General features: G+C 41.8%; 1 protein-coding gene across 3 annotated transcripts; it reads left to right on the top strand.

Annotated features, from left to right (window-relative positions):
• Positions 1–2,022: 2,022 nt before the first annotated feature.
• LOC307257981 (pleckstrin homology domain-containing family A member 1-like) lies at positions 2,023–18,461 on the top strand. 3 transcript variants are annotated; one of them, XM_080037356.1, is made up of 13 exons: positions 2,023–2,141; positions 6,983–7,205; positions 8,261–8,317; positions 8,449–8,494; positions 10,490–10,587; positions 11,076–11,207; positions 11,508–11,648; positions 12,068–12,136; positions 12,674–12,738; positions 12,883–12,946; positions 13,044–13,133; positions 14,232–14,305; positions 16,371–16,745. In XM_080037356.1, exons 2-13 carry the CDS (start codon positions 7,065–7,067, stop codon positions 16,606–16,608), a joined length of 1,215 nt encoding a protein of 404 aa, XP_079893482.1. In that variant the 5' UTR covers positions 2,023–2,141; positions 6,983–7,064; the 3' UTR covers positions 16,609–16,745. The 3 variants fall into 3 exon arrangements, with proteins under 3 accessions (XP_079893482.1, XP_079893480.1, XP_079893481.1); XM_080037354.1 differs by lacking the exon at positions 14,232–14,305 and having other exon boundaries at positions 16,371–18,461; XM_080037355.1 differs by lacking the exons at positions 2,023–2,141; positions 14,232–14,305 and adding an exon at positions 6,632–6,746 and having other exon boundaries at positions 16,371–18,461.
• The last annotated feature ends 2,481 nt before the right edge of the window (positions 18,462–20,942 follow it).

Here is a 20,942-nt window from a genome sequence, read left to right as displayed (position 1 = left end):
TTGTGGGTCAGAATCGCCCAAATAGGATTGTCACCATAGACATAATAAAGGTTCAAGATGGCGGCCCCACGGCTCGTCAGCGCCAATAGGCAGTAGCGGCCAACGCGGCGTCTATCCTTTATTATGTCTATGATTGTCATAAATACGCATACGATCATTGTTCCAAAATGATATAGTCTCTGTCCCATATGTAGTTGCCTACTGGAATAATTCTGTAGCTGACCTTAATTGGAAAAAAATCTGGACTTTACCATCAACATTTTTGATCACTAACAAAATGAAAGAGGCATCTTTTAAAATTATACACCGTTACTATCCCTCTAAAATATTTTTGCAAAGATTTAAATTAGATATAGATGTCAATTGCTCATTTTGTAATATGTACCCTGAAGATGTATCTCATTTATTTTGGAACTGTTCCCACTCAAATCTTTTATGGAAAGATATTTGCACTTTTATCACTCGTTTCATTGACCCCAATTTTTCCCTTTGTGTTGAACATATATTGTTTGGTTTCTATAATTAGGCTACACCCCTCGTCAAACAAACCAATTTTTTTATTATAAACCTTATTATTTTATTAGCTAAATGGCATATTCATAAATGTAAGTACTCTAATCAGAAACCTCTATTTATTGTGTTTGAAAAAGAAACCAAGCAATATATGAAAAATATTATATACTCTAAAAATAAGAAAGCTATCAAAACACTTTATGTATGTCATTTATATAATGTTTTTATTTAATGTAATGCTGTTTTTTATTTTTGTATCTGTATTTTTATATAGGCCTATCGGCCAGTTCTGTAAGCTACCCCTGGCAGCTGTTGTATTGCTTATTGTCAATAAAATGTAAAAAAAATAAAAAAAAGTATGCGATTCGGAACGCAACCGTGGTTACGATTTTGTATTTCCGCCCCGCTACAGCTTTCCAGCAGGTCCTTGAAGGTCCTAGATATCATTTCTGGTGAACAACCTTTTACAACAGCCCATATCTGTTTTCCAAAAAAAGGGGGTTTTCCCCAGGGTATTAGTTAAGAAAATATCTGTAAGTAGGCCTATAATCAGAAACATTTATTTATGTAAAAGTAAAAATAATCAATGCGGAAAAATGGCTGCTGTGAGTAGCCTCGTTTGAGATATCGCCGTCTTGCTAAGACCTGCGCAATTATGACGCTCGGCTTGCTGAGCGCACAGCATTTTTACAGCATTTTGGTTGTGCGCTCAGCAAGACGCGCGTCATAGTTGCGCAGGTCTGAGCAAGGCAGCTCCAAGTCGAACGAGGCTATATATTGTTATACTAAATTGTTGACTATAATGTATTTCTTTTTTTTTAACTAAAATATTTGGATGTTTTTTTTAATCTGTTTTTGTTTGAGAACCTTTTGAAATCACTGTAGGCCTATTCACATTTTCACCCCTGTTATTCTTTATTTATTCGTATAGATATTCTTGTATCATTCCTATGTGTAACTATTGTAGTATAATGTACACATTTGTATACCTATTATTCTTATATTACTATTTTTATCTTTTTAATTGTGTTATGCTATTGGCATATACTCTTCTAACATTATTCTTATTTCTTTTTTATATTACATTTCTATTCTAAAATTATAGCAGCTGTAACAAAACTGATTGGCCCTCCAGAGGATACATCAATCATTTCTGATTGTGTTACTGATTTACTGTTGTTTCTGTGTTTGTTGCTCTTTTATATGATTTGTTTTGATTACAATCTATCTATCTATCTATCTATCTATCTATCTATCTATCTATCTATCTATCTATCTATCTATCTATCTATCTATCTATCTATCTATCTATCTATCTATCTATCTATCTATCTATCTATCTATCTATCTATCTATCTATCTATCTATCTATCTATCTATCTATCTATCTATCTATCTATCTATCTATCTATCTATCTCTTTCTTCTTTTTTTTTATCACAGAGTGATCATCTTCACTATACACAATCTTTGCTCCACACTCAAACACACCACTAGTAGCAGCAGCAGCAGCAGGGTTGGAGCTCGGTCTTGGATCAGTGGAGAGAGGCGGAGAGGACCGACCCAACGACACCGACAGACACCCACCCACGGCCGCCGAGTACAGCCGCTCCAGACGGGAATACTCGGGTAAGCGCCACCTGGGACGTTCAACACAATTAATGAAGACTAATTAAACCCAGCTTTGTTCATTCGCACAGCTAAAGTTGCCAGATATTTTTCAGGAGAGTGGCTAAAAAGAGTGAGTGGCCGACGTTAGCTTGGTTAGGTTATCGTGTATGACAACTTCTTCACCAGACTGTCAGATAACATTAGCCAGTAATGTGATATTGTTTGTAGCGCGGTAAGCAACACACGAATGGTGTTTGTTTCAAGCTGATATATTATTTTTTGCGTTCGGTGCTCAGTAAAAGGGTAAGTTTGTGGCGTGAAGTAGTTGCTAATAGCAGGCTAACCTGAGCCACATCTCCCAGTTAACTTCAGGCCAAAGAGCCAGAGTCGTCTACGCTGCTAACACTAATGTTGTGATACTGTGATTTTGGCTAATGTTATAGCTGTTTGTGGTTGTAACGTTACCTTTTTATTTGATTATATTTTAACGTTATCCTAGCCTGTAATTTAGAGGTTCGTCTGTTGTCGGGGACTCAAGTCAGTGTCACAAGTTAACGCTAACATTACCATTTATTTTGTACGTCTGGACACTCACTCACTCACTCTCTCACACACACACACACACACACACACACACACACACACACACACACACACACACACACACACACACACACTCGCTCTCTCTCTCTGTGTGCGCTGTAGTTAACTGGACCCTGCCTGACTAACTGTGGAGGCCAAAGCCTGTCAAACCAGCTGGGCTTATGTGCTGCTAGGGGACGGAGACTCGGACCCAGAAATGACTCTTTACAGCTGAACCGGAATGCCCTGAGAATGCCCCATCTCTGACCTGCAGAGAGCTTTAATACCGTCCCATTCCTCTCCCTAGATTGCCTCAGCTCCACCAGCATTGTGTACCTCAAATGACTATTTCTTTCATTGGTCTTATTGAAATCTGATGTATAACATTTGATCTCCTCAACACCTAAAATTAGTGATTTGCTGCGTAGTTACAGGGTATCCTTAGAGAGTGACAAAAGGCATTACATTTATTGATATAAAAAGGCCTTAAGTGATGTTAAAATGTCTTAAATCAATTTGTCAAAAATTTTAAAAATGCTAAGAAAGCAGAATTCTATCAAATAATATAATTCTCACGTTGCAATTTTAACCTCTTCAGATTAACTTTTATATGTTTCTGAAACAGTCATATTTGTCCTCAGATGATCACAAATGACGTTTGAAAGCTAACAAGACCATCTGAGAAAAGAATGCTATTTTTATATAGTTTATGTTAGTGCATTTGCACGTGTCAGATTTCCCGGGAACTAAGACAAAACAATTTACGGCTGGCAGACCGAAACATCCTGTGTTTATGGTACTAAATCAACTTTACTTTGCTTCACCACATTACCATTATCAATCCAACATACAGTAGTCGCATATAAATTCCATTACCTCATTGCCATGCATCCTGCGGTCTCTTCCTTCACTCGTTTCCTAAACAAACGCATTCGCCGTCGGCATGCGCTAGTGGCGTAAATGCACTACTGCTTTTGTCCTAAGGGGGCACTAGAATCAACAACTGAAAATCCTTGTAGCCACTTTAAAAAACTAGCAGCATCAAGTGTTCAGATAATGTATATCAGCATGGCATGATCCGATATGGTCACTCACGTTTAGACACGGACACTGTATCCCATTCGAGGGGCCGCAGCCTACGAAGGCTGCATTTGAAGACCGATTGCGTCATAGCGGCGCGCAAAGGCTTGTCCCATTTGGAAGGCTCCTTCATATGCGGCCGAGAAATGCAGCCTTCGTTTCACGGTTTTGAAGGGTCCAAACAGATGTATCCTTCTTGGCCCAACATATCCTAAGATTCATTGCGTTTTTTTCAGAGATGACATAAAATAAAATAAAAAATAACAAAACAGCAACGTGTTGCTCCATCTTCTTAACTTTTATCTTCCTTTCTTTTTTTCTTGTACTTTTTTTTCTTTTCGTCTGGTAGGCAACTTCTTTTTCTTTTTTCCTCCGTTGACAAGGCTGTTTCTGTTGGCAGCAATTAGGGTTGCTAGGCAGCACAGGAGCGGTGAGTCGTCATGCAAGATAACGGCTTGTTACGCAAACCTGAAATGCTCGTAAACCGAGACCTGCGGAGACCGTCTCAATTAAAAACGCTTGTTCGGCCTTCGAATCGGCCTTCATAGACCGCGTAGACCGCGTCCTTAGAAGGATGCGGCCCCTCGAATGGGATACAGCTTGGGTCTTCTGGGTGATTTAAGTGACACATTAATGAAAATTGTGAATTGCCCTAAGTTAGTAATTAGTTGGTCTCTAATTTAATTCTGAGTGTCTTTAAAAAAAAAAGTCTTCAATCTAACTTTAACCTTTTTTAAAGCTTTTTTCAGCTGTTACCAGTAATGGCTGCTTAGTGCTTAGGTAGGTAGACATCAAAACAACACAAGTATTCTTCTGCTCCAAGTTTACTTTCTCCAGCTGCTGTGTGATTTCCAATGATTCAGCAGTGGTCTGAACTATGGAGGGAAAATATTGACCCTCTCCCTGTTCTCTCCAGCTGGTTCTACTGTTGTTTTATGACCCAGTCCTGTGTGACCAGTTGGCTGCCATGTGACATTGACAAAGCCTTGCAGCAAATGTAAAGAGTCAGTTAACTGTGGGAATGTTTGACTTTGAAAGAAGTCAACTAATATCAGTGAGTTAGACCTTTAAACCCGTCGTGTTCTGTACGTGCAGCATTTAATTATTTATTTTCCTAGTGTATCCATCTCACGTTCTCTTGTTTATTGTCACTCTGTCTGTATCCAGTATTGCATTGATTACACATGACAGGAATTTGTGGCTGCTCTGTAACCTCCCGCCTGTGTTCCCTGACCGAATGGGTGCATTTTCACATGTACTACGCTTGTATCCTACTCTTGATTTTGAAGTATCCTGCTTATTTGTTTGAGCATGTCCCGGCTTCAGAGTCACAATATTCTACCTGAAGTACTCAAATAGAAACCGTGTGTGTCTGTGTGTGTGTGTGTGTGTGTGTGTGTGTGTGTGTGTGTGTGTGTGTGTGTGTGTGTGTGTGTGTGTGTCAACTCAATAGATTGAGTAATAACTTTGTAAAATTATGATAATAAATAATCTGATTGTACAGTAAAAAATATACACTTACATTTTTTTTTAAATAATGCCATTGTATTTTTTTTTTAAACTCTCAAATATCAGTATTGGTCACAACAACCTCACTATTCTTGAAACTAGCCAACCAATTGTGTCCAAGCAGTTCAAAGCCTCCTTAGGTTGCCTGTTTATAACCACATTTGGATTTTAATTTTTTCTCATTAAACATCTTTTCTGCATCAGTGAAATGCATAACAACCACACATTCAGATGAACTTGCACACGCACAGCACCTCATTTAAGGATCACTAAACTCAACAGAGACGTCTCTCACTCTCGCATGACAATTACTGTTTGTGTAGTGTGGAGATTGTCGCTTTCGGACAGTGCGGCTCCTTTCTCGGGCCTGTGTGTGAGTGTTTGTGTCAAACGGTATGACTCAGGGTAGATGGCAGGGGCTAACTGAGAAGCTCTCAGCATACAGTCCATGCACAACAAGCGGGCCTTTTGTCCCTGCTTTGGCCCCCAATCCGCCCACACAGTGCTCATAATGTCCCGCAGATAGAGAGTCATTATCCCTGCTTTCCAAAGACTCGTCTCAATCACATATTTTAGGCTCAATCCAAAAAGACAGCAGCTTAAACAGGCTAATACGACAATATGCCTACAGTAATGCTGCGCCCACCCACACACAGTTTGACATTGGTACACCTAGGACTATACACATGTACTTTAATCATTAACTTCTTTGTTGTGAGCTAGTAGGGATGTGTTCCACCTCAGCAGGTTGAATATTGCCCATTTCTTTTCGTGTGCAGCTCCTAAAAGCATTTGTGTTTGTTTGTGTCAAACAAGCTGTATTTTTGCTCAAAGCTATTGTGTGTACATTTTTCATATAAAGATGAATGTCGGTTACATTCAATTATTTGCCAAGCGAGTTGAGACAAGTTGATTAAGCCTATCGGCTCCACAAAACTCTCTCCGTATTTCTCAGTATGGCAAGAGTTTGAAAAAACTGGTGTCAACCCCCCTGACACTTGCGCAAACCAATGAAGTGCCCATGACATTTTTCAGTTGTTGATTCTACGGCATAGGTAAAACCTGGTCGTACAGCAGAAGGAATTAATTCTCACTGATCATCACCAAAGGCTTACCTCATGAAGATGCACCAACATTGTAGTTTTAATTAGTTCATCATGGGGGTGACAGAAGTTACGCACTGTGGCTTTAAACATTTTTTTAAAATATAAACCTTGCTCAAGTGGGTGCTCAGCTGTGGAGGGAGGGAGAGAGGGAGGGGATAAAAGGGGCTGGCCAGAGGCTTGCCAAATCAGATGAGGACAGAAGGTGAGGGAGGAGAGGACTGCAGGGGCAGAGGGAGAAGGAAATGAAGAGCGAGTGAGCCAGGGTGGGCGAAGAGGCAGAAGAGAGAGTGACAGTTTGTTACAAGAGAAGGGAAAAAGAGGGAACTCGTCGAGAGTGAGAGAGTGGGTGAGGCTGATATAAAATGATTAAGGCGGGGTTTGTGCTTCTTTGTGTCACATGATCTCCTGGCAGGCTGCGGCCGTGTGAGCTCCAGGTGGCAGAGAGAGAGAGAGAGCAGAGATATAGTACATAGTACACGGAGAAATAGAGGGACAAAGACAACTACAAATTCCTTACTTGCTCCCTCCCACATCTCTCCCCTTCCACTCATTTATTTTCTTTCTCTCTCTGTACCCCTAAAGGAATTCCTCCCGGTCCCGCTCGCCCTCCCGTTCCCCCCTGTACGCCCGGCCCCAGCAGGCCAGGGAATGTCCCGGTGGCGCGATGCCTTATGTGGACCGACAGAACCGCATCTGTGGCTTCCTAGACATAGAGGAGAACGAGAGCAGTGGCAAGTTCCTGCGCCGGTACTTCATACTGGACACGCAGCAGGGAAGCTTGGTCTGGTTCATGGACAACCCACAGGTAATAACAACACACACAGGGGGATGCGTTAGCTTAGCGCTTAGCATGTTTGGGGGGGGGGGGGGGGGGGGGGGGGTAACATTCTCTAGTTTACTGAAAGGGCTGCTTGATTTGGTAATGGAAAATTGAGCATTTTACCTCCCACACTGCAATTGTTTTCGCTGAGTATTGTCCTCTTTAATTAGTTAAATCTGCCTGTATCTCGACTGCGGTGCAAAAGAGGGAAAACTTCAATGATTTGAATGAAGGCGTATATAAATATGTGAAATGAAATAAAACTGCCATCTTTACTTTAGTTATCAGTATGTATGATCAGCTCTCATGCAACTGCAGGAAAACTGTTGGTCAATTCTAGCTAAGCTATCTTCTATCCCAAAGCTTAGTTCAGGCTAAATGTTTCCATCGCCAGACAGCCAGAAAAGAATGAGAGAACTTGTATAATGTAATTCTAGTTGACAGCAATTAGGCAGCACCATACTACAGGCACACGGGTAGGTCAGGGCTACTGGTGTGATGGTGTTTTAGCTATCTAGACATTTGTTTGAGTTGATCGTGTGTGAGTCGCCTCGACGTGTCCATGTATAGAATGCTGATATTTACGTTGACCCCTGTGTTCATCATTCTGCTATACGATCCTCTGTGTCACAGTTATTGCAGTGTAACTCCCCTCTTGGTTTGTGTATCACGCTGGCTTGGCTGTGTAAGTGCGCTGCTGTTGCATGAAGTATTCATAAATCGTGTAGTGCAGAAGACATTTTAAATAATTCAGGAAGTCTCTTTTCTTTTTATAGATTGAAAAAGGTTAAACTTTAATGATGTCAACCCTGGATCCCCTAGTCTCAGAAGCACGGCAAGAAAGTGAAGTGAACTATGATGGATGGCAACTTTTACTCTACTTACTCTGAAATATCGACCTGCTTTGCAGAACTTGACTTCACACTCCCCCTACATTATATTCTAGCTTTAATCCATAGCTAAGACAGTGTGCCTTTTTTATAAGACTACTTTTTTCCTTATGTTTATATTGTTCTTTTTTTTTTACCACTCTCCCACAGAATCTGCCTGTTGGTGCCGACTGTGTTGGCTCTCTCAAGCTCCACTACATTTCTAAGGTAGGAAGAAATGTTACCACTGAAGCCTATCTGACGCTTACATGATAAGATTGTGTATATATACATAGAATCGTTTTGGAGTATTTGGTTGAACTGGGAAGCTAACAATTGTGAACTTTGTCCTGCTCTAGGTCAGCGATGCCACTAAGCTGAGGCCTAAGGCAGAATACTGCTTCGGTAAGAGAACGCTGATCATCGTCATCTTGCTTTCTGTTCTAATTTAAGTAAAACTATCAATGAAAATCAGCATCCCCCGAGTACACGTAGTAATACAACAAGAGAGAGGAATGTGTGATATCCTTCTTTGTACTCTAAATGTTTAGTCAACACACACAAGAGCTACATTAGTTGATGAACTGCATTTTTGTTGATCAAGTTGAACTATTTTACGATTGTTTACTGCCTTTCGGATTTCATTTAGCCATATCAATGAGACGTTTGTGTTGTTGGCACCTGGTTATATATGTCTAACTTCAACACTTTCAGAGATTTTCTGGAGCTTATATAAGTATCATCTAACGAGCAGTTCTGATGAAGCACACACACAGGCAGCTGTAACCTTTTTTCAATGGCATTTCACCTTATTTGACCGTATCCCCTGATCCTTCTAGGGAATGTTGTCAAATTGATATTTGTCCTGGTCTCGTCAACCTGTGTGGTCAAGACGGTAATGAAACATGTTGCATCAACATGAACCATCAACGGGTTATTCAGGAGTAAACCCCTATACCCCGTTATTGTTTACTAGCCCCTCACCTCCTCCTCCTTCCGCTGCCATAGCAGGAAATACTAGTGTGTTGACTTCAGTGGCTGCGCAGTGTGCACACCAGTTGCCTTGTTGAGCTTCGGACAGGATGTCGGCATCCTAATCGGAACCTGATTCGGAGATGTATGAAGTTATTTTTAAACTGCGGCGTTTCTGTGCCACGACATATTTTGCTGATATCTACGAAGCCCGGCTGCTCCCCTGCTCTTCCTGCATCTAACAACATGGGGGTGTATTTATAGAAGTTAGGTCACGACCGTCACATTTAATGATCTTTTTTACAGTTTTAAAGTAAGGACTTGATTGCATCCTGTGATTGATGATGGATTTTGGGTCTGTGTGCTTTGTGTGTCGTGGTGAAAGAGAGAGATCAAGAGTGCTGCATGTGTGGGAACTTTAGTGGTTGGCTGCATTTCTCAGCAGCACACATTGCTTCATAATGTGTAAGAATGACTCAGATGGGATACCCCTCCTCCCAGATTAGTCATCCCTGTGCCCAACTGACCGCTACACTTTCCCCCACTTTCGAGGAGTTTACTTCTAGACTTATAGTCGACATATTTGAAGATTAATACCATTGGACAATTCATCCTGGACATCCAACACATGTATTCAAAGGGGAGCAAGGTCTGTTGCCTGTGTGTTAAGAGCTGGACCAGACACACAGAACAGAAGGAAGAATGATCCTCATTGTGCCACTGCCACAGACTCTCAACGCCTTTTAACGCTCGCCCCCGCCAGATTCACCACAGTCCAGCTTTTATTCATTTATTCACAAGGCGTTGAAAGGAAACAGAGGAGACATAAGGACGGCTTCATCTGGGGAATTGAAGGATTTACGGTAGAGAGAGACAAAATGAAAGACTTGAGTTATTTCAGCTCCTAAATCGTGATCCATAGCGACTCAGCGTTTGACCCAGAAATGTCTATGCAACCCCATACTGATGTTTTCGCTCATGTTCCCATGGATGGGAACAAATGCAAGAATCTTTGGTGTTTATTAAAAAATGATATTATATACTGTGTGTGTGTGTGTGTGTGTGTGTGTGTGTGTGTGTGTGTGTGTGTGTGTGTGTGTGTGTGTGTGTGTGTGTGTGTGTGTGTGTGTGTGTGTGTGTGTGTGTGTGTGTGTGTGTGTGTGTGTGTGTGTGTGTGTGTGTATATATATATATATAGATATATAGATATTATTATTTTTTTTTTTTTTTTTTTTTTTTCTACCGCGTCATGGTTAGAACTAGAAGTGGGTAGATGGTTGCAGACAGCTGGGTCATCCACCACATGGATTTTCACTCCCAGAGAAATCTGTGGCAGTGTATCTGTTCTCCAGATACTCCTCCTAAAGTCTAAATATACTTTCACTCTTTCTGCTTTTCCCACTGCTGTGTTTCTTTATGATCCGTTAGTCATCAATGCTGGGATGAGGAAGTTCTTCCTGCAGGCCAACGACCAACAAGACCTCGTGGACTGGGTCACCGCTCTCAATAAAGCCACCAAGATCACTGTAAGGCACGCACGCACACACACAAGACATACAGTCTTGTGTTTATCTGTTCTTAGTGGCTCAGGCTTTATCACTTGGAGAAACGTTTATTTCTTCCTCTTCTGTAGAAGTGAATGAGTGGACTATCAAGTAACTCCATGGGAGTGAGTCAGAGCATGACTAACAGGATGCAGTATTGTAGGATTTGCATCTGGGATAAAGGACTGTTTCCATTGTTCTCCATGAAGCCTTAATCATCCACAAAGGAAATGGATATTAAATGTGTTAAAGGCTCTTCAGCTTCTCCACACACACACACACACATGCACACACACACACACACACACACACACACACACACACGAAAGCTATAGATTCTTATTGGAACTATGGTGAATAGGTGTATTTTCCATCCCAGAGCAGCATTCCTCATTAAAAAAAAAAATCTGTAATTCTTTAAAAAATGTCCTCAAATTGTGTGTGACTGTGTGTGCATGTGTTTTCTAAAGGTGCCAAAGTTGTCTGATGGGCAGCAGAATGCAGAGAACCAGAAGTCGTTGCCAGATGTCGTCGGGCCCAAGAAACAAGTGTCATATAAGACCGAGATCATCGGAGGAGTCCCCATCGTCACCCAGACACAGGTAAACGGGACAGACACATGTAATGCACCACACTGAATTGACATGCTTGTTTAGAAATGCATATGACCCTACAGGGAAACACAGCAGAGACTAAATGTACTATGCATATCTTTAGGTGCTAACTTTTACAAGGAACCAGATCGTGACTGATGTATTTTGTGGTAATAATCAATAACATAAATTGGTCACCCGAGAGTAAAATAGGATTTTATTTGTCTTTGAATTTTATTTTATTTTAGTTCTTTGTTAATGTTGTTGGAACTTGCAATTCTAATATGTTCTGGTGTCTTCCCCCTCCAGCATGAAGGTGGTGATGGTGGAAACATAGCGGAGCGTGAGGCCTTGCATCGTTCCCACAGCCAGCTGCCGTACTTCCTGGGCAGACCGACTCAGGACCAAGCGGTCATCAAGTCGGGCTACTGCGTCAAGCAGGGGGCCGTGGTGAGTACTTTCCGCTGTCCTTGTTCTCTGTATAACTGATTTGGTTTCCCTTGGCCTTCTCATACCCTTCAGAGAAGTTCCTCAACTCAATAGAAATTTAGACTGCAGCAAACGTTTGTGTCACAGTTTCCCTAAAGAAAGATAGACTTAGCAAAATGCAACACCTGCCTCAAGGGTATTTTTGTGCAAGGAAAGAAGCACTTCCAATTTAATGAAACCTTTTCAACAGAGCGTGAACCTGAAGGAGAGCACTATGCAGTCCTGCAGCCACAATGTAAATTAGCTAAGAACTAGATTAAAACTAGAATTTAAATTGTTCTATCATTATTGTTGCACAATTGATAAAATGTGACAGATCTTATTTTACATGGAAAAATTCTACTGAAAAGGTCTGATCATCTCTTTCCTTTTTTCCCTAGATGAGGAACTGGAAACGGCGTTACTTCCTACTGGAAGAAAACTCAATGAGCTACTTCAAGTCAGACTTGGTAATTATCTTTTGATTCAGTGAATGTGAAGCCTCTTAAGGAATGTTCTTATTGACGATGCATGTGGATCGGATTCACCCACACAGTCTGAGGCAGAGTAACAGCAAACACAGACTCAAGTTGTGACATGCTTTATCCGCAGTCTGGGGAATTCAATGCCTTCACTCGACATGTCCTATCATGCCTTGCTCTCCCCCCCCTGACTTTTCTTACACACACATAAACACACACGCACAGGATAATACTGCACGTCCCATACCCTGTTCTTGTTGGGTCTGCCCTTATTTGACAGCTTTATCTGTTTATTTGGCTATCAACAGGCCCCAAGGACACAGACTCTCTGTCTGTGGTATCAAATAGCCGGGTCAAGACAGTAACAACTATCATGGTTTTTAGTTTGCACTCTGCTACTTCAAGGAAAGTTCAGTGTCTTCTTTCCCAATGAATCAGAACAACTTGTTTTTTTAGCCAACACATTAGACAAAGTAATACAGATGCAGATGGTAATATTAATCCTGTGTGTTTTGTTGCGTTTAGGAGAAAGAGCCTCTTAGAATGATCCCGCTGAAGGAAGTTCACCGAGTCCAGGAGTGCAAACAGAGGTATTTAACGTGTCCCAGCATTTTCCCCTTTGTACAAAAAATAAATAAAAGTCTTTTGTCCAGTAGGAAGGTGTTTACCTTTTCTGATTTAAGATGTAGACAAGATAAATATGATCTGACCTGTTTTTCCCGCTTATGTTGTAGTGACATTATGCTGAGAGATAATCTGTTTGAGGTCGTCACCACATCAAGGACTTTTTACATACAGGTAGGATGTAAAGTGGATTCTCAACGCACACTGTCAGACCTTCCCATTCCACCATGTTTCATAAACTCTTTTCCTCTTCTTATTATGTCTCCACTAGGCGGACAGCCCTGAGGAGATGCACAGCTGGATCAAGGCTGTTTCCGGGGCCATTGTGGCCCAGCGGGGGCCTGGGAGGTCTGCTGCCACAGTATGTATCTGGCACTACAGAAGCGCACAGTGTGACCATAGTATGGATTCAAGGCATTATGAGTAGACTTATGTCTGGCTGCTCTCAAAAGTTGAGGGACCTCAAATGTGGAAAAGGGAAATGACTTCCGACTTGACTTCAGACTTGCATGTGCAGAACTTGAGACTAAACTTACTAAGTGAGATCTGGTGGCATTAGGAGTCAAGGCTATTCACACAAGTTATTGTTTTTTTTTCACTCATGTCATGTATCGATGATGTTGGCAGTTTCGAACTTCATCTCAAATAGTTGCCGAGTAGCAGAACCAGGAGTTTGGCACTATATTTCAGATGATAGTAGAATTTGTATTTTAACAATAAAAATACATGTTGTTGTGGTTGTACAGTCTGAAAAACAAGATTACAAGCTACATTCTGCTCTGTGTGGTCAACTTCAGTAGTACTCCATAAAAGCTGATATGTTACTTTATATGTCATTTTTGCTCATTTAACTTGAACCTGGCACAGTCTGAGCCACATTTCCTCATCTTTCCTCATTGCCACCAACAACAAAATACAGATTTTTTTTATAAGATACCTTTTTGGCCAAGTTATGCTTTTTTAGTAGACAATTAGCAATTGATATGTGACAGGAAATAAGGGGAGGGAGAGAGATGGGGAATGACCTGCATCAAAGTTCTCCCAGTCTGACTGTTTCTTGGGATGTTGCGTTTTTTTTCTTCCCGCCTCAACCACTGAACTGCCAGGCGCCCCAAACAAATTTTGAAATAAAGTAGGTCATATGTAAATGAACCAGTCAAAACCACCCAAAAGGTGACCGCCTGGTGCACTCTCACATAACAACATATCTGTGTGAGTGTATACTACCTGAGTTTTAGAACAAATGTATTGCTTCAGTCAGCGGCTTTGTTGTCCTGACAGCAGAGGAGGGAGTGCTGCAGTCGGTCCCTTCTGGTTCGACTGCTCAACACATCCGCGCTGTCTGTCCCTCTACAGTTCCCTCTTTCTTGCCTCTTCTGTCTTTCTTTCTCTCCTCCTCTCCTCCCTGTGGGCAGACAGCCCATCTGCTCTAATACTGCTTTGCACTGTGTTGTTGCAGATGCGGCAGGCCAGACGGCTGTCGAATCCCTGTATACAGAGGTATACAACCCGAATCGGGGAGTGCAGCAGCACGTATGTCAGCTCGTCTAAATCCCCCCCCCTTTAAACTATACGTTTCCCTTTTTTAATACTGTTTTCCACTCACTGGCTGGCCCTCTGTGGTTGTAGACGTTGTGTGAGAGCAGATCAGATCTGACGGCACATCCGATGTTCCTTTTCCTTCTGCGAACCAACCACAGTGATAACCCAACAAGCGCTCCTCCTCCTCCCTTCACACCCTGGTCCTCGCTGCTTCTCCCATCCACTTGTTGTTCTCCTTTGCTTTTTCTTTTACTTTTGCCCAACTGTCAATTTAAGCTCGACCTCAAAGTTTGAGCCCGAGTTGGAACATGAATAAACAAAAAGAAAATGGTGTTTCAGGATTATAAGGACTTGTGGTGTGCTTGATTTAGCTTCTCTCGCATGTGATGACTGTCGCCATGACTGAAATCAAGCAGATCTCAAAGTTTTTTTCAAATGTTAAAAAGTAAGAGATATAACCAGATACAGAAGGAATGTGAACATTGAACCATTGGAAAGACCTGCAGTCATTCGCTCCCTCCTCCCTCCCTCCCTTACAGCTTCACTTGCACAGCTTTCACCTGTCTTCACTATTATTGATGGTTGATATACAGTTCTATATATAATACACACATGCACACCATCTACAACCCAGGCAAAAACTTACACTCACACTGACTGCATGACCCGCCTACCTATGAAAACCGGTAGGCCTGTTTCTATCTCTTGTCTCTATTACTGGGTTGGAACATGTGTCTTTCACACCTTGTGTTTCTCTTCCCCTTCATGCTCTGTTATCTCTGCAGTCTGCTGCAGCTGTGTACCTGTCTTAGATGTGTGACATCCTGCTTGTCTCTCCTCCTCCCTCCTGTCCGCTGCCTGTATGTGTTTTCTCTCTTTCTCATACACACGACAATAATACACATGATAACTTTTTGTCACGGCAACTCCTGTACCTCATGCGTGCATAATGTCGAACATTTGAATAGCTTTTGAAATGGGGACTGAACATTGCTGAATCCAGACGCGCACTACTTGTGCTATTGGTGTATGTTGTGGTGTGCTGATTTTAGATGGGAGTATGTGGGTTTGAAGGAGGTATTAAAGCACACAAGAGCCTAGGATCAATATACGCACCACGTTTTAGTGTCGAGGATAAACTGACTACATGTCAGACAGAACTGATTGGACCTTTTGGATTCAGCATAAAACATATCTTGGCTCGCCCTATGATTTTTAAGAGTAATTTCTTCTAGGAAACTAATTACATCTGTTGATACTTCAGTCATACTATGTGGATTTATTGATTTGAGTTTCGCTAGCCTAAATCACAGGGTGTTACTTTGCTGCTGTAGCATTGTGTGTGGAAAAACTCTGTCGAACTACAAGATGTTAAAATGGAGCCGCATTTGTTAACATAAGTACTGGAGTCTTCATACTTTTTAGCTGGAAAGTTTCTCTTACTAACGTTTTACCAGCTGCTCATTGGCATCGTAATGGCTCTCAATACCTCTAGAGCTGTGTGTATCTCTTGCTATTCTCTTTCTTTCCTACCATGCTTCTGTTCTGTGTTTCAGAGATTGAAATCTGACAATGAAAAGCTGTAGAATAAAGAGCAAGAACCAACCACTGCTTCCTAAGGCCCTCTGCTCCTCCACTACAGCCTGTTGAGACTACCAAAAACTAAAAACCTGCTGACACTACTACCACTCCTCCTCCTCCTCCTCCTCCTCCCGCTACTTCCACTCACACTACTACTACTACTACTACTACTGCTGCTTCTTCTAGTCCTACTGCTACTACCACCATCTCCACTCTCTAGCAATCTTACATTCTTCAGCACCTTCAACCTTCTGTACCAACCCCTGCTAAAAGCTGCATCAAGCCCCACACGCTGGTGCTAATTCCAAGCCTGTAACTCACTTTTCATGCTTCTAAAAATAAACTACACATATCAGGATAAAAAAAAAAGTTTAATATATGTTTTTGTTGTAATGTAAACTAACTTGTCTTGTCTCCTCCATCCTTGCTTTTTTTCTTCTTCTCTTGTGTCCCCCCTCTCCTCCCTCTGCTCCAGGATCACGGGAGCAGCCGTTCCACTTTCTACCGCAGCCCCGCGGGTCCCCCCGTCCCTCGCTCGCCCATTTCTGCCCTGCCACCATGCTACCCCGAGTGGGGCGCTGCTGTCCCGTGCGGCCCACGCGCGCAGCCTGGCGTGGGACAGCGAGCACTTCATGAGCCTGCTGCCGAGGCCCAGTCACAGCCTCACGCCAGCACGCCTGTCCCTGCAGGAGACCCCGCGCCTGGCAAAGTGACCCGCCAAGACCCTCCCCCGACAACCATCGCCGGCTCCCTCGAGGAGTCACCGTGGCGACGGCGGAGCAACTTCGAACCCCACATCCCAGAACCCCACATGGACCTGGATGACGCCGACCTGCCAGTGAGCGAGGTCTGAACCGCTTTGGAACTGGACAATAAAAAAACCTTGCTCATCTCGGACGGATGTCGACACAGTGTTTCCATACAGAAAGAGGAAAGCGTGCACAACAGGTGTTTAAAAATAAAAAATAAAAAAAAAATCGAGGCAGGTATTTGGTTTTCAAACCACAGCTGTTGGCGGATCACAAAGTCTCATCGTCTTGAGATCCCCGTCAGTGCCGTCAGTGTGCTAGCTAGAGAAGCGAGTTGGGTCACCACTGAACTGCACCCGTGTGCCAAAGACGACCCAGTTTTCACCCACACCCGTCTGCCCGCCTGCTGTTGTCGCATTTACAGTTGTGTATTTATTTACTAAGAAGAGCTTATGCTGTCAAACAAAACTAAAACATTTGAGTGACCTTTTTTCATTATTAGAATTCAGTGACATAGCTTTATTTTAACCTGGTTACGCACATGTGATGATGCGTCTAGATGGTCTCTGTGTGTGGAGGATGTTCGTAAACCACTTTGTGCCAAGAAAATAAGGGAGCTTTCAAATGCAAGCTATTATAAAGAGTGTTCAAACTGAGGACCGGCCTCTCTAATCTACTAATTCAAACTGTGTGGTTAATCAATATACACTCCCATCTAGTGACCCTGGATTTGTCTACTATTGCTTTCCAGAGTTTGGGATATAGGTGTAGTTTGAGAGAAAATCCTCACTAAAAATGCAAATTGTAACTCACAAGATTCTGGTCTAGTCTACGACTAGATACAACAAATATAAAATATTTGTGTATGACCCACTGTGTATGATAATGCGTGACTAAATGTATTGCAGCCACAATTTTTTTTTTTTTAACAGTTGCCAAGCATTTCATTTAAATTTCTCTTTACTATTTCATATATTGAAGGGTAAAGTAGTTTAATCAAACAATGGTGTCTATGTAAATCTACAGTGAATAGTTTTAACAGTCAACCCACCTCTGGTTGTAAAGTAAGAGAACTGTTTATTTTTAAAAGTGATCAGAGTACATGCATCGGAAAACGATCTGAATCAGTGCACCAGACTGGTGTTTGTGATACTGGTTGATAATGGGAAAGAAAAAACAGTGCTATGAGTAAATAATAAGTACAAAAAGTACGCTTGTGTACATTTTGTAACTCATTTTAATGGAATCTTCAACAATAGGGCTAGTTCAGTCATAGATAAGCTTCATGTTGTAACAGACTGAGTTAACTTAAGCTGCAGTCTATTGTGTGATGATGATTATATACTGTGTGTGAACACCATACCAACATTTTAGGTTATGGTTTAACGGGGGAAAAAGAAAACGTTCAAGCTCAAAACACTTCTGTTGCATGTTGACATTTTAAGGATTCCTCAGACTGTCTTTCTGTTTTTAGTCTTTATCTACGGCCGCTCTGTGTGTTGCGTGTTTGCGGTTGTGTGCTGTGTGCAGCAGATTTATTTTTTATACGCCTTTTTAGATGTTTCCTGATCGTAATCCTTGTACCCGTGTTGCCAACCAAGCAGAAGGCAGCCGCCTTGTGCTTTTGTTCTTAAAAAAAGTCCCACTGTAGTTAAGCTAAATAATACACATTAATCTTTTAATTTTTAAGTGCCTGCTTCATTTCAGTCCAACAAGGTTCAAGCTTTTTTCACCCCTTTTTCTGTCTGGTGTAATTGGTTTGAATTATCTCTATTTATTACGTGGATGACTTGAAAGAAATAAACACTGAAAATGTGCTCAGGTCCCTGGAGTATCATTCAGAATTGTGTTTAAAGCTAAATGAGTCTGTGAAGGTAAAACGAGAGCTTTAGTAAGTCTGGAAGGAAAGGAAATCACCTGTTGACTTTTCAGTATTCGGTTTCTGCTCATCTGGGCTCCCTCTGCCCTCTTGTGGCGAGACAAGAAACTTCACTTTCATCAACATGGTATGGACATAAAGTCTCCTTGTTTATATGTTAGCAAATGTATATAAAAACATGTAAGAATCAAATTCATGGTCAAAGCATTGAACTCCACAAGTTCAGTGTTATTTGCAGTTTGTGTGGAATTATTGTTTGCAAGATCATATCACAATATAAAATATAGTCTTCTGTCTTAACAAAACGATTTACGGCCACATGAACAAGGTATAGGTGGAGCTTACTTTTGTTATGCGAGTGAATATTTCCCTTAAGTTTTAGTGTAGTACCTCAGATGTGCTTAGTTGCATTCCACCACTGCTTATTCAGACAGCATTCCCTCTTCCAACACTAGTGATTTAGTCATGTATGGATCCTTCATCAGCTCCTATTGAGTCCCCTGATGCATAATATGCAACCTCTGGCTTTGTCCAGTATGTGTTGATGGATTTACAGAATGAGGTCATGGAGCACTGCTGAATATGTAAAGCCTCTTAAATCAGTCAGATAGCGAGGTATGGCATTTTCTGGGCTTCGATCCTTGTGTGCACTGCATATCATGGATGGGGAGGGAAAAGGTTAATGTAATAGCTGGCTGGTGCCTGCGGGTAGGGGGTAAGGAGCTGGGATGTACAGGCCTTATATACTGCACACTAAGTTGTATCTCAGCTCCTTATTGGAGGATGCAAGACTTTGGTGTGGCTTCAGGCGAGCCCCATTTGGACTCTGTCAACTTAAGGGGCCTCGCTAGTCAACACTTCATTGCAGACTCTAGTGGAGATCACATAGACCTCAGTGGTGTCCATCCTCCTCGGTGGCTCTCAATGGCCCTGGTGAGAATGGGTGTTCCTGGGTTTGGGTGAGGTTGTTTTCATCTGTGCATTTTCCCACCGTTTCTCGCCTACGTCCTTGTCGCGCTCCACGGGAAACGCCACATAATGGGTCTCATTGCTGCTTCAGTCAACAGTGAGTGGCATTGTGGGAAATTGATGTCCCCTTTAAAGGTGGAATCAGCGATTCTAGAGATTGCCTGTTGTCAAAATCACTTTTTGTGAATATCTCCTCACAATCCACTACATGTGTGTGTGCTGGGAAATAAAATCCAATGTTAATACACAGCCTAGGCTCTGTAAACGTTCATGTTGCTGGCTAATGTGGGCTTGCCTTCTTTAGATATGTCTATGGTTGTATACCACTTTACAGATCCTAGGCTGTGTTTTAACGCCAGCTTTTTTTCAATGCACACTCAGTACAGACAGGTAGTGGATCGTGAGGAGAAATTCACTGATTTTGACAACAAACCTTCTTCAGAATCATTGACTCCACCTTTAAAAATGAATAGCCTAACTTGAATTCTCTGTATAACGAGTTTACACTGTACACTCTTACTGTTTACTGTGCTGTACAAGGCAGTCCAGTCTTGGACAACATTTGACGGCCCTGCGTCACTTTATGTCCCACTCTAATTGCCTTTTGGGAAACAGAGGCTTGTGTTACCCCGAGCGCCGGCACGCCACAGGGGGCCTCGTCCCTCAAGTCCCTACATACCTAAGCAGCAGCTCTGAGAGGTGGCCCCCCTGCATCCAGCCACAACACTTAAAACCAAGAGCCATTAATAAAACCCTGTGCCCATAATCAATCACATTGTATTGAGGTGTTTTATGACACTGATTCATTGCCTCTGTGTTTAATAAATCTTCTTGTAATCTTTTTACAGCTCACCACGGACACCTTAACCTAACAGAGATGTGCTGTTCTCAACACTTAAATGTAATAGTGTATATTTGTATTTAATGCATATTTTATGGTACTTCCAAAGAAAATTCCATTGAGTATGGTCAGTGAAATAAATGTTTATATTACTCTTAGATACATTTCCACTTAAACATGGGAGGCAATGATTTTTTTTAAATATATAAGTGGGTATCCCCATTAGATGTTATTTCCCCACCAGCTGAGGGATTATGACCCACAGAGCTGGTATAACCTCATAATAATAAATGCATTAAATTGTGCTCTCGTGCAATTTTCCAATTAAAACAAATTTGGCTGTTTATAAGGGCCACGTAAAAGTGCTACATTAACTCCCCAAATCCCACAGTCAAACCCAGCTCTTTTCCATTGCTGATTTTCCTAAATTACTATATAGGGCTTGTGTGGCTGCCAGGTGTGACTAATTCATACAGGGTAGAGTAGTTTAAATAAAACTACAGGGAGGAAATATGCCTGCAGGGTGTGTGGAGTGCTGTGCATCATATAAAACATCTGGGCTGCGAGGCTCCTTTCACTGAGTTTTTAATTCTTTGTTTTTTATGTTTG

The sequence above is a fragment of the Ammodytes marinus genome (assembly GCF_949987685.1).
Source record: "Ammodytes marinus genome assembly, chromosome: 11".
In the NCBI taxonomy this organism is placed as follows: Eukaryota; Metazoa; Chordata; class Actinopteri; order Uranoscopiformes; family Ammodytidae; genus Ammodytes; species Ammodytes marinus.
This window is presented reverse-complemented; position numbering and strand designations above follow the sequence as displayed.